General features: G+C 36.4%; 1 protein-coding gene across 6 annotated transcripts in view; it reads left to right on the top strand.

Moving 5' to 3' along the window:
- The window catches only part of Ipo7 (importin 7), a 59,672-nt gene extending 45,637 nt beyond the window's left edge, over positions 1-14,035 (top strand). For 5 of the 6 annotated variants that reach the window (XM_058576875.1, XM_058576874.1, XM_046438153.2 and 2 more), the window contains 9 exons: positions 1,890-1,956; positions 2,040-2,165; positions 2,787-2,884; positions 5,085-5,180; positions 5,643-5,863; positions 5,947-6,152; positions 7,376-7,582; positions 10,085-10,201; positions 11,954-14,035. In XM_058576875.1, coding sequence (XP_058432858.1) covers positions 1,890-1,956; positions 2,040-2,165; positions 2,787-2,884; positions 5,085-5,180; positions 5,643-5,863; positions 5,947-6,152; positions 7,376-7,582; positions 10,085-10,201; positions 11,954-12,051 — 1,236 coding nt within the window. In that variant the 3' untranslated portion in view covers positions 12,052-14,035. Of the gene's footprint in view, positions 1-1,889; positions 1,957-2,039; positions 2,166-2,786; positions 2,885-5,084; positions 5,181-5,642; positions 5,864-5,946; positions 6,153-7,353; positions 7,583-10,084; positions 10,202-11,953 lie in introns of those variants that run through there. The other variant, XM_058576876.1, reaches the window with a different exon arrangement.
- The last annotated feature ends 392 nt before the right edge of the window (positions 14,036-14,427 follow it).

The raw sequence follows: 14,427 nt of genomic DNA, 5'->3' as shown, positions 1-14,427 counted from the left end.
CCAGTACCTCATACATGCGAACACTCTGCCACTGAGCCATGATCCCAGCCCTTCTTACCTATCTTTTTTTTTTTTTTTTTATTTTTTTCGGTTGTCTTTTAGAAAATTAAGGGAACTATAATCATGGATTTTTAAAAATTGAATTATTTCAAACATCCAGAAAAAGATAAACCATAGAGAAAACTAGCTGATACTACCTAATCGCTACCAAATATTATTGCATTTAATCATTTTTATATTATGTTTAGATTTTACTTTCAGGAAAAACAATTTCAGATGATTTGGGTTTTTTTGTTGTTGTTGTTGTTGTTTTGTGGTGAGGGGTGTTGCATGCACGACCTTGTATATGTAAGGCATTTTGTCTGTTAGTGTGCTTACGTACAGCCCCAGCAACTTCAGTTAGATGTAGTTGAATCCCTCAGGGGATTGCTTCCTAATCTCCTTTCCCTCCTTCTGTCCTTCCTCTAAAATTAATCATTGTCGTGAATTTCGAGGAATAAATTTTGGTGTAGATGTTTCTATAGGTTATCTTATCCATAGCTGTGTGTTTTTTAGATCTCTGCCTTTTGCAGCTTGAGATTTCCAATAAACCATTGTTGTATTCCCTATTAAAATAGAATATAGGCAGAAGACATCAGAAATCTTATAGCTGCTTTAACAAGTAGATTATTTTGAGGAATTGAAGATGTATTGCATAATATGTATTTGAAATGGCTATCTTGCTTCTTTTTTGGGGGTTCAGGTACTGGGATTGAACTCAGGGGCACTGGACCACTGAGCCACATCCCCATCCCTATTTTGTATTTTATTTAGAGACAGGGCGTTTCTTAGTTGCTTAGCACCTCACTTTACTAAGGCTGGCTTTCAACTTATGATCCTTCTGTCTCATTCTCCCGAGCTCCTGGGATCACAGGCACGTTGCATCGCACCCTGCTCTTATTATAATTTTGAGACATGGTCTTTGCTAAATTGCTGAGGCTGGTCTAGAACTTGGGATCCTTCTCCCTCAACTCTTTGAGTCTGTGAATGCAGGCATGTACCACCATGCTCAGTTTATATCCTATACCTGATTAGTAGGAAAATATTTAATCTCCAGAATGTTCTTTTAACATTCTGATGGCTGTCAAAGATTTGTGGTTCTACTGAAGGCCATACTGAAAATTAATGAGGAGTTGGTTATTTTCTATTAATTGTGATTGTGATGGGGAGCCCGAGTTCATCTCCTTGGTTCACTGATATAATTTGAAAAACAGTAGTGACTTCAAAATTATTGAGATTGGTAGCAACAATGACTTTCTTCAGATTATTTCTCTTGTAAATGTGACTTTTTAGTTACCTCTGGACTGAAGGGGTCAGTGCTTAACACACAAAAAAATACCTCTAGGTGCCAGGAGCAGTGACACTTGCCTGTAATTCCAGCACTCAGGAACCTGGGGCTGAGACAGGAGGGTTGCAAATTCAAAGCCAGCTTCGGCAAATTAGTGAGACCCTATGCAACTTAGTGAGACCCTGTCTCAAAATAAAAAATAAAAAGGTCTGGGGATATGACTCATTGGTTAAGCACACCTGGGTTCAATCCCCAGGACCAAAAAAAATCAAAACCTATAGGTTCTCTTCAGAATAGTTATATTGCATATCCCAAAATGCAAATTATTACCTTTCAGTTTTTAGTAGATGAATCAAGTTATTTGTGTTTTTTCATTATAATGATATTTTATCAAATTTCAATCTCAGATTGGTGTAAAGTTTCATAATATGCATGTCATTTCATAACAATATGATTTAACAATGTGCTTTCATATAGAAATGTAGTGGGTTATTGTATATTATCTTAATAATTTATTAAGTGTGCTGCAATTCCATATGATTTTTTTGTCCCCCTTTTTTAGATAACCCAGCAACTTGAAGGGATCTGCTTACAGGTCATTGGTACTGTTTTACAGCAGCATGTCTTAGGTATCATTACACATATTGTACTAAGAATTTAGTGCCATTCACATTGGTAAACATTTTCCTAATGACTTAGTATTCTCTTTTAGAATTCTATGAAGAGATCTTCTCTTTGGCTCATAGTTTGACATGTCAACAAGTATCTCCACAGATGTGGCAGCTACTGCCCCTTGTATTTGAGGTCTTTCAGCAAGATGGCTTTGATTACTTTACAGGTAAGTCTAATTAGCATGAAAATACTGAGGGTTTCACCTTTCCCCGTGTTGATTGATTCATTTATAGCTTATCATTTGGTTATATACTTTTAAATGGTCTTCATTGGTTGGGTAAGTTATCATTAGTAGTTAATCCTCAAGGACAACACATTGTATTGATTTCTGTTTTACATTTTGACTTAGTTATTTTAGGTTTGCTCTTTTAGTGCCCCCATAGCTATTTTATGTATAATTAAGAAATTAAGAAATAGGTTCCTTTCTGCATTAAAATTGAATACATCTTTACTAAAATTGAATGACAGAAAATGGGCATCATGATGTTTACTTGTATTCCCAGTGTCTCAGAAAGCTGAGTAAGGAAGATAGTAAGTTTGAGGCCAGCCTTGTCAAATTTTAGATCACCCTGGACCAAGTTGGGAGACCTTGACTCAAAATACAGAGGGCTTGGGAGGTAGCTTAGTGGTAAAACTCCTTTAAGTTAAATCCCCCATACTAGGAGTTAAAAAAAAAATAGATCATCTGATTTCACAGATTTGCCCTTTTCTAAGGAAAATTTTCAGAAGCAAAGATAAAGCATTTGTATTAGTAAACATGTATAACTGATGCTTTTTATTAATACAGACATGATGCCTCTTCTGCATAATTATGTAACAGTTGATACAGACACACTTCTATCTGATACCAAGTATCTTGAGATGATATACAGTATGTGCAAAAAGGTAGGTCATTTTAAGGTAATATTAGATCTTACAAGTTTGCTCCTATACAATTATGAGGATACATTTGATATCACATTATGAAAAACATGGTGAGCACGTGGGTCTGATAAAATCAAAGGGTTTAAAAGCTATGAACACTCAGGCGTGATGATGCACACCTGTGATCACAGCAGCTTGGGAGGCTGAAACCAGAGGATTAAATTCAAGACTAGCTTCAGCTAGTAAGTGTGGGAGACCAACCTTACACGTGACTGATTTCACACTCCCCTCGCCAGCTGGGTGCTGAGGCGTTCAGTCACAGAAATGTGGCAGAGCTTTCCCCATCCTTCTTGGGTGCGAGGGTCGGTGTCTCGTGCATGGGGTATGTCTTGCTACAGCCCCTTGGGTGGATCTACGCTCACCTATTCCTTTGTAATATAATCCCTTGCCCTGATTAGGATAGAATATTCCATGGAAGTGCCTTGTGTGGGTCCCCTTCTCTTACTGTGCCCTTGGGTGTGGCCTACCCAGGTGTCAGTCAACCTGCTGACAGTGAACATCATGAAGATAGACTTAGCCCTCTGAAACATGACCCCTTGCCTCATTTAAATAACTTTCCTCAGTAAAAAGGGTCAGCACGTGCTCTCCCTCTCTCTCTTTCTGCGGACCCTTAAGGTCAGAGGAGCCATCACAGCGACCCCAAACAAAAAGATATTTGTGTCTCTTGTGTGGTTATTTTGCGCAGCCCAGTCAGCCCAGTTTTACTGGAGTGACCCCTGAGCCTTTTAGTCTGGAGAACAGAAACCTGGCAAGAAAGGCCCTAAACCAAGTAGTGAGACACTGTCTTTAAATAAAAAAGAATAAGGCCTGGAGGTATGTAGCTCACGAGTAAAGCATCCCTCAGTTAAATCCCCAGTACACCCCACTCCCTGAAAAAAGTTCAAAAAAAAACTTTGTTTTCTAGATTACCTAGTAATGACTTCAGCATGCACATGTCTTCTCTATGGCTTCTGACATTTACTTACAAATGTTTTGATTTTTAGAGTGTCTGGAGTTTACTTTAACCCAGTTCTGTGGAAACTAAAGGAAAGAATCAATAGCTTGAGATTTTTTGAAAGAATCAGGAATAGTAGACAGATGTTTTGTTTTGTTTAATTTTTTTTTTTTTTTTTAGTTAGAGTTGGATAGAGATGTATAAAGGAAAGAAATACTTGGAGATTGAAGGTTTCTAGAGGCTAGAAAGTAAAAATACTATTCTTACAACAAGGGTAGGGGGATAAATTTTTATTTACAGTTTGATTGGGGAAACATGTGTTTAAATGGGGGGCTGGTGATATAATTCATACTATTTGAATTTCTAACAGTTTTTGTTAAGAAGTAGCAGCACAATAAAAAATGATCTTTGCTGCCAGGTATGGATGTAATTCAAGCTACTGATGAGATTGAGGAAGGAAGATTCCTCAGCCCATGAATTCAAGGCCAGCTTGGGCAACAACCTTAGTGATAATCTGATTTACGAAGGGGAAAAGTATTTTTGTCAAAAAGGTTTTAGATATGCTTGTCTTTCACTTAATAATTTTCCCTTTTGACCTCTTGTTCATACAGTAATTCTTTAGTTGTGTTATTCATTTTTTGCCAGTTATCTTGTCTATATTAATATTATGGTAAAAGAGATAATACTCTTATAATCTACTTTGTTATTCCAGAACACTTATCCATACATTTATAATTTTCTAATGTTAAGTACCATGTCATGTCCATGTTCTTTAGTTCTTGTCTGCTGTTTATAGGCCAGTGGTTGCCATCAATAGGATATTTCTTCCTCCTTATCCCACGGCACCCCAACTCATCATTTTTCATTTTTTGAGACAAATGTTTTGTCTACAAATAGCAGCATTTGTGTAATTCTTAACAGAAGAGTCAGTACCCTGAGAAAGATTAAGTGTTTTAGCTTCTACCCTTTGTGTGAGAAGGTAGTGGTTCATATCCTGTTTTAATCCAGAATGGCATTTCAGGATAGATGCTTTGATCACTAAGACCAGGACACCAGAAGGCTAGACTATTTGACAAGTTTAAATCCTCAGGTGTTGTAGTTTAGTCTCTACAATGAACATTGTAATCATTCAGAACTGCTCAGAAAGGAAAGGAAAGGAAAGGAAATTATTTCTGATGTAAACATTTTCATGAAACCTTCTTGGAATTTATATTCTTTGTTGATCAGGTTCTTACAGGAGTTGCGGGAGAAGATGCAGAATGTCATGCAGCAAAATTGTTAGAGGTCATCATTCTACAATGCAAAGGGCGTGGCATTGACCAGGTCAGTGAGGGTAACTGTGTAGGTTGCTGAGATTGAATCCAGAGCCTCATGTATGATAGGCAGACAGTCTACCTTTGAATTTCATTTTATCCCCAGCCCAAGGCTAACTTCTAATGCTTTTATTTGGAACTTCAGAGAATAAATCAATTTTTTACATCTTTTCTCCTTTTGGCATTTACAATATATTGTGATACACTGTTGTGTACCATAGCATTTATTTTCACTGTTGGTGTAAAATTTAACCAATATATATTAATGAACATATATTTAATATGTTGAAAATACAAGTATTGAAGTTTCATGTGTACTTTGTTATGCTAGGTAAATTTTGGCTTAAGATTTCTGACAGCTTTAGTAATTAAATGAGCCTAAAGGGTTAGTTGAGGCAACAGTTAATATGGATAGAATAGTTAGGGTGCTATTCATTTCAGTCTTGGACTACCTTGTAATCTTTCTTTACAGTGCATTCCCTTATTCGTGGAGGCAGCTTTAGAGAGACTGACAAGAGAGGTTAAGACAAGTGAACTGCGAACAATGTGCCTGCAAGTTGCAATTGCAGCTTTATATTATAATCCGCACCTCCTACTCAATACCTTAGAAAATCTTCGCTTCCCTAATAACGTTGAACCGGTTACAAACCATTTTATTACACAGTGGCTTAATGATGTTGACTGTTTCTTGGGGTAAGTAACATGAATTGGACCTTTATGAAGAACTCTATTTAAGAAAATAGAGGAAAATTATTTTTTTTATATTATTTTTTTAGGCTTCATGACAGAAAGATGTGTGTTCTTGGCCTCTGTGCTCTTATTGATATGGAACAGATACCACAAGTTTTAAATCAGGTTTCTGGACAGATTTTGCCAGCTTTTATCCTTTTGTTTAATGGATTAAAAAGAGCGTATGCCTGTCATGCAGAACATGAAAACGACAGTGATGATGATGATGAAGCTGAAGATGATGATGAAACTGGTAAGAGATTTGTGGTGAATTTCAGCAACACATATATAGTTAAAAAACTACTGGACTTAACTTTTTTCTAGTCCTTCTCCCAAAATTTAGGATCATAGCCAGATGCATTTATAGTTGTTCATTCATAGAAAGACTTCCTTATCTCAGAAGAGTAGCAAAGTCTATAAAGGCAGAATTGTCATCTATGTTTCCTATAAGAGGGAAGTTCCAGGCATTATAGTATGCAATCAATAAAAGATGGTTACTCTGTATTTGTTTGGCATAGCAAATATAGCAAAGAATGCATAAGTGGTATTAGAAATTATTGCCATTGAGGGGCTGGGGTTGTGGCTCCGTGGTAGAGCCCTTGCCTAGCACATGCAAGGCCCTGGGTTCAATCCTCAACACCACATAAAAATAAACTAAAAAAATAAACAAATATTTTTTAAAAAGAAATTACTGAAATTGATTCAAGGTAAGATAGGCATTGCAGTTTCTTTTCTTTTTCCGCAAGTATTAACTTAACGGGTCTTGTTTTCCATTTTGGCAGTACCAGGAATAGAACCCAGGGGTGCTCTACCACTGAGCTACATCCCTAGCCCTTTTTTATTTTTATTTGATCTCACAAAAGTTTCTATGGGTGAGGCTGGAGATGTGGCTCAGTTGTATCGCACCTTCCTTGAGGCCCTTGGTTTGATTTCCAGCACTGGCCCCCTGCCAAAGTTTCTATGGGTATTACTCAAACTATATAATTTTTTATTGGTATTTAGTTTGAATTTTCATACTAGAAGGCCAAGAGCATATCATGGGCTGCAATCTTCCTACAAACTAGGTGAGGTGGCTCACACTTGTAATCCCAGAGGCTGAGGCAGAAGAATCGAAAGTTAAAAGCCAGCCTTAGCAACTTAGTGAGACCCTTTTCAAAAAAAAAAAACAAAAAACAACAGGCTGGAAATGTGGCTTAGTTGTAAAGCGCCCCTAAATTCAATCCCTGGTACTCGTACAACCCCTTGCCCCACCCCCCAAAAAAAAATCATCTCTGGTGTTTAGAATAACAAGACATGGTTGGGTTTCTTGGACATGCTTGAGAAGTTATTATTCTGTCTGTTGCTAGACATGTGTTTAAACACCAATTCCTGGAACTTTTCCTTGACTTTATTAATGAATTATAATTTGCTGAAAATGGTAAGCGATTGTCACTTTGAGTAACAAACCATTTCAGTGTTATATTTATGATTTGGCAGAGGAACTAGGCAGTGATGAAGATGATATTGATGAAGATGGGCAAGAATATTTGGAAATTCTGGCTAAGCAAGCAGGTGAAGATGGAGATGATGATGATTGGGAAGAAGATGATGCAGAGGAGACTGCTCTGGAAGGCTATTCCACAATCATTGATGATGAAGACAACCCTGTTGATGAGTATCAGATATTTAAAGCTATATTTCAAAGTAAGTCAGCTTATCACATATAGACCTTTCATTAAACAATCTGTCCTTTAATGAAGAGATTAATTAAAGTACCCAAAATTATTTATGATGATGCCATCAAGCTACTGAGTATTCTGTCCTCTTCCTCTTATTTTTCCATTTAGTGTATAATTTTGAAAGATACATTCTAGAATATAGTGTATTTCTTAAAAGTACAGTGACAATTCCTCTTTCTTCTGATTCTCAGTCTTTCAATTTTCCTCAATTGTTCTTCCATGTTTATATCTATTCAGTATTTATGTATTTTTGCATCTCTTAATCAATTCATTCTATTATTACAGAATTAGCAATTCTAATATAATCAATTTTAAGCTTCAAGCAGCTAATTTAACCACCCAAATTTGGTTGTAGTGATACAGATTTCTCCTGGAATTCTAGATATATCACAGTTATGTGTGGCTATAGAATATGACATGCTATTTTTGTTTAATAGCATCTTTTGCTTGAATTTCAAGGTGTAATGCCTATAGTCCACCACTCATTTTATGAAACTAAATTGCTGATCACATAGTTCTGTAGTTCCAGCTATTTGGGAAGCTGAAGCAGGGGGATCAAAGTTTGAGTATAGCATGGGCAACTTAGCAACACCCTGCCTCAAGATAAAAAATACGAAGAGCTGAGGATGTTGCTCAGTGGTAGAGCAACCCTGGATTCAGTCCCCAGTAGTGGGGGGGGGGTATTTAAATTGCCACTAAATTTGAAAGTCCTTCCCTCTCAGGGTTCTCCACTGTTAATTATCATTTCTACATAGGAACTTTGATATGGAATAAATTCTTTCATAACCAAGGTTTAAGTACTCCAAGCCCATGAAAGTATTTTTGATGCCAGTTCACAAATAGTTTTCTGAATTAGATAATAACAAGAATTGATTGAAGTGCTAGAACTTCTGGCTTGCTTTGTTTTTTGTTAGGTATGAACAGGACAGTCTCTAAAACATAGTTTCTAATACAGCGCCACTGCACAGTTGAAGTAAAGGAGAAACAGAAGATCTTGTAATTTAGCATTAGGTTTTTGCCCCCCAACTACCTTGCACCCAATACATGTGGAAATCACTTTTACATTCTTTACTTGCTCGGCAGTGAAAATTTTGGGGGTAAAACCTATATTAGACTCTTGCTTGCAGATGTATGTGTGAAATAGGGAAATACTTGCTCAGACCTACCATCATTTTATATTCACTTGTGTAGTATATTTTTTTGGTTGAACATTGTGAAATTTTAACACTTGTTTTTGTGACATTTGGAAAAAAATTGTTCTGTTCCTCACAGAGTAACCATTTTTTAGGCTATGATATAAAAATGTGTGACTTGTCATTTTAACTTGAGAATTGCAAAGTTACCTTTCTATGGAAAGACTTTATGTATATATACTTTTCTTTTTTCTTTCTTTTTACTGCCTGCCAACTCTGGGGTCTCACATACTCCAGGAAAGAACTCTAGCAGTGACATAAATCACAAACCAAGTTATATTAAAGAGAGGCTTTTGAGTAGGCAGAGGAAGAAAAATAAAGCGTGTATTTTGTATTGTTCACCCTTTTTCTTGCATCTGTATTTTCAAGTCATTTAACTCTGAATATTTTACTTATTTATTTAGGGAACCAGGGACCGAACTCAGGGGCACTTGATCACTGGCCCTCATCCCCAGCCCTATTTTGTATTTTATTAGAGACAGGGTCTCACTGAGTTGCTTAGTGAGTTGCTTTCTAAATTGCTGAGGCTGGCTTTGAACTCGGGATCCTCCTGCCTCAGCCTCCAGAGCCGCTGGGATTACAGGTGTGTGCCACTGCACCCAGTTTATTTTATTTTTTATGTGGTGTCAAGGATTGAACCCTCAGCACCTCTCAGTTGCTAGGCAAGTGCTCTACCACTTAAATTAATTTTATTATTGAAACACCCCTAGTACAATACAATAAGAACAATTATGATATTTTTGAAGCACAAAGATGAACTGGAATTACTGTTTGCCCTATATCTTTTATTCCATAAATAACTTAAGATAACTTTTAAAGTTATTTGGGAGGGCTGGAGATATAGCGCAGTTGGTGGAGTGCTTGCCTTGCATGCACAAGGCCCTGGGTTTAATTCCCACCACCACAAAAATAAACAAACAAACAAATATGTAAATAGAAATAAAGTTATTGGGGAGAATTTCATTTTTGGGTTGCGGATAGACAGAACAGAATAGAAAGAACGTATCAGTTCCCCAGCATAGTGGCACACGCCTGTAATCCCAGGGACTCTAGAGGCTGAGCAGGAGGATCAAGAGTTCAAAGCCAGCCTCAGCAATGGCAAGGTGCTAACCAACTCAGTGAGACCCTGACTCTAAATACAAAATAGGGCTGGGGATGTGGCTCAGTGGTTGAATGCCCCACAGTTCAATCCCTGGTACCAAAAGAAAAGAAAAAAAAAAAAGCTGTCAGTCCTGCGTATTAATGTTTTTTCCTACTTGTTTTTGTTTTGATAGCTATTCAGAATCGTAATCCTGTATGGTATCAAGCTTTGACTCATGGTCTTAATGAAGAACAAAGAAAACAGTTACAAGACATAGCAACTCTTGCCGATCAAAGAAGAGCAGCCCATGGTATGTTAGTCAACCATAATCCCTTTTTGATGTAATTAATGACTTCAAAGTTTTTTCTTTTAAACATTTTGTTGTTGTTGTTGTAGATGGACACAATATCTTTTGTTTTATTTATTTATTTTTATGTGGTGTTTTGGATCAAACCCAGTAGAAGTAATAAATTACCTGGGTGTGTTGGCACACGCCTGTAATCCCAGTAATTTGGGAGGTTGAGGCAGGACAATTGCCATTTTTCAAGACCAGCCTCAGCAATTTTAGGAAGACCCTGTCTCAATACAAAGGGTTAGGGATGTGGGTTGGTTATTAAGCACCCCAGGTTAAATCCCTGTACTAAAAAAAAAAGGTAATGAATTAAAAATTTTTTCTGAAATATATTATAGAAAAACCCCAGTTTTTTTTAATCTTTAAACATTTTAATATACTCCCTCATTCCACTCCATCCCTATGCTCCATGTTAGGAACCAAACTTTACCACTATATATATATATATATATATATACTTTACCATATACACACCACTATATGTATGTATATATACATATATACATATACATATATACATATATATATACTTCCAGCTCTGGAATGCATTTTCAAGATCTACTCTTTTTGTGTGTGTGTGTGTGCCAGGGATTAAATACAGAGCCACATCCCCAGCCCTTTTTATTTGGAGATAGGCTCTCTTGGGCTGGGGATGTGGCTCAAGCGGTAGCGCGCTTGCCTGGCATGCGTGAGGCCCGGGTTCGATCCTCAGTACCACATACAAAAACAAAGATGTTGTGTCTGCCGAAAACTAAAAAATAAATATTAAAAAATTCTCTCTCTCTCTAGAGAGAGATAGGGTCTCACTAAGTTGTTCAGGGCCTCAGTTGCTGAGGCTGGGCTGGAATTTGTGATCCTCCTACCTCAGCTTCCTGAATTGCTGATATTATAGGCGTGTAGTACTGCGCCTAGCAAATGTGTGTTTTAATTTTATATACTTTGTAACAGTTTTCTCTAGGTTTTAATACCCAGACCCCTTTATAGTTGTGGTCAAAGATGAGATCCCTTGGGCTGGGATGTGGCTCAGTGGTACAGTGCTTGCCTAGCATGCATGAGGCACTGGGTTCAATCCTCAGCACCACATAAAAATAAACAAGTAAAATAAAGGTATTGTGTCTATCTATAACTAAAAAAAAATAGTAAATATTAAAAAGATTTTTTTTTTTAAAGATACTCTGATTGAAAAAAAAAGATACTAGGGATTGAATTCAGAGGTGCTTTATACTGGGCTACATTTCCCACCTTTTTTATTTTGAGATAGTGTCTTACTGTGTTGCAAATACCACTATACCCAGCTCTTAAGTATTTTTTATTTTGGAATTCTTTTCAAGATGGTTCCTTATTGATACATATGACTGGTATCAATCATGGTTCCTTATGACTCACAATGGAGTGTTTAAAGATTTTTTTTTTTTTCTTGAGGTCAGGCATGATGGCACACAACTATAATTGCAGCAATTTTCCTTAACCATGGAAATTAAAATTCGCTAAAGGATTCTATAGCATAAAACAGGACAGATTGTCTTCTCTACATAGTGCATGCCCTCTTTCCCCTTATACTTTTGTCAGGGAGAATAGAGCTGTCAACTTTGGAACACCTTGGCCACTAATGGTAAACTACTATCTTGTTAATTCTTAAGTCTTTTTTTTCCCTACAAAGTAGTAAGATAATTGAATGCCCTACTAAAGTTTCACTTATTTATTTTCTAGAATCCAAAATGATTGAGAAGCATGGAGGATACAAATTCAGTGCTCCAGTTGTGCCAAGTTCTTTCAATTTTGGAGGCCCGGCACCAGGGATGAATTGAGTTCTCAGTTTCTTTCCTGCTGTGTGATTGTAGTGAAGAGCTTGTGTTCCTCCTAGTAGTGGTTCCAGAACTGGTTCATGTTACCTACTCTAAACTAATTGATCAATAGATGGACAAAAAAACCCAGGAGGTGGGACCTGATCATGCAACCTGGCACTGGAAGTGAAACCAGAGGGATTTTTGTGGGGAGGGGGGTTAATGTGGGGGTATTTTCTTTATTTTTTGAAGAAAGTAAGATCCTGACTCTGAAGCTTCAAGTGACACTGTGGAAATCTGAAACAAGAGGGTATGTCATGAAGGCAGCTTTTCTTTTTCTGAGGAAAAAATAGGCATGGGCTACAGGACTATTTAAAATGTCTCATTTACAGTATAAAGCTCAAAGGTAGATGTAATTTTTACACCTATGAGTATTTGTCCGATTTCTGTCTCTTCCTCACCATTGGGTATCCTTTGTATGTAAATAAGATAAGGTAATATGATAGCCTTATTCAGTCTTCATTTTCATTCATCAAAGATTGTTCCTATGTAGATTATTGGACATTTATTGTAGCACTACATAACTGATTTAAAAATCTGTAAATGAATTAGCACTTTCATATTGAAACAAGCCTGCTAGCCTATGTATAAAAGCAAAAATGTTTGCTGTTTATAAAAAGGGATGTAATAGGGTGGGGGGCAGGGGTAATTTCAAGTTATTAATTTAAAAATGAACTAGCAATTTTGTAACTGGTAACTTTGTGGTACACTCACCTCTGATAGTGACTTGAATTCGGTATGTAAAAAGGGGTTAGTGATATTTCATTGCTGCTAAAAATGGCAACTCCCTCTGTGTCCTGTTTTTTTTCTTAAAGCTCTCAGTGTACAAGTGAATATTTGGATACAAGACCTTACTGTAACAAACAAGAAAGGCGATATCTGAAGCATGTAAATTGGATATAAAGTTCTGCTCTTAAAGAGTTGATCTTAGAGTATGGCTAAACATCTATATATGCAATATTAAAAGAAATTAATTCGGCTATTATGTCTTGATTTGATTGCAGTTTTGTTCCTATTTATAATTTCTTCCCTTCATTGGCTTGTTTTAATCCAGTAACAAGAAAAAATGCAAAATGCATCCTTAACAGTTTACATCATCTGCCTATTTCCCTTTGCACAGCTCCTCTGCCCCTCTTGATGATTGTGGTATCTGATCTTATTTATAGGCCGAAGGCACATGGTTTGCTCCAAAAACCACTATTGATACCACTGGAAAAACGAGCCAGCAACAAGACAGTGTCGAGAGGTTGGCTTGCTCCCCTCTCTTCTAACTGCATGTTGAAAATAAGCCTTTATTGATCTTAAAACATGTGTCAGATGAGTCATACATTGGGTTATTTTTTATATACATGTATACACAATATTTCAAATTGAAAGCAACATCTCAGTGGATTCAAACTTACATGCTATTGTCTAAAACATTAAAAATTTGTAAGTATAAGAATAAAATGCACATAAATATTTAAAATGCATAATTAAGGAAACCCATTGGTGTTGTGCTTTTCTTGTATATCAATAATTAAGCCACTATTGCTGGCACTGTTTGATTGGTTTTCTATTAACACAGAAGGAGTGAAGTATTTCCTATATTTATGAATTTACTACTAAAATCTTGGCAAAAAATGAAAAAATTGTCTAATGTCTATGAGTGAAAACTGTTAATCAAGTATGTTTCTACTGCCCTGCCCCCAAGTTAGACACCAACTGTATACCCTAAATTGCTTAAGGGGATTTCACATTATATAAAATTATTAAAAAATGGAGTAGTTGTATATATGCAACATTGTGTACAGAGGGGAGATATTAAATAGTATTTGTCTTCCTTTACCTCTTTTTTTTTGTCCCCTACTTTTTAAAATTTCAAACTTTACTGCTCTTTGAAATGATAATTCCAGTTTTCACATTGTTATTGGAAATCCATATCTAATAAAGGTTTTAGTTACTCTCATGAACAGAACAATTCTCATTTGGGGTTTTGTTTCAAGAAGATGTATTGTCATGTCTTTGAGAACAAGTTTTATTGTCTCCCATTAATTGGTTCCAAACTAATCTCCATTATTTATTTATTTATTTTTAGTTATACATGGGCACAATATCTTTAAATATAAGTGGTGCTGAGGATCGAACCCAGGTCTTCCACGTGAGAGGCTAGCGCTCTACTGCTGAGCCACAACCCCAGCCCCACCATTGTAGACTTTAACCCCAAATTATACCTTATAATTAAACTACTTAAATAATGTTCAAATGATAGCTTTTAATGAATCCAATATATACTTCAGTTTTCATGATTTCTTTAAACAATATCAAATTACAGTTTGTCACAGAGCATATGTCTTAATA

This window comes from Marmota monax, unplaced genomic scaffold, assembly GCF_021218885.2.
Source record: "Marmota monax isolate L192 unplaced genomic scaffold, Marmota_monax_Labrador192_F-V1.1 WCK01_AAM20220418_F8-fsc00061, whole genome shotgun sequence".
NCBI lineage: Eukaryota > Metazoa > Chordata > Mammalia > Rodentia > Sciuridae > Marmota > Marmota monax.
This window is presented reverse-complemented; position numbering and strand designations above follow the sequence as displayed.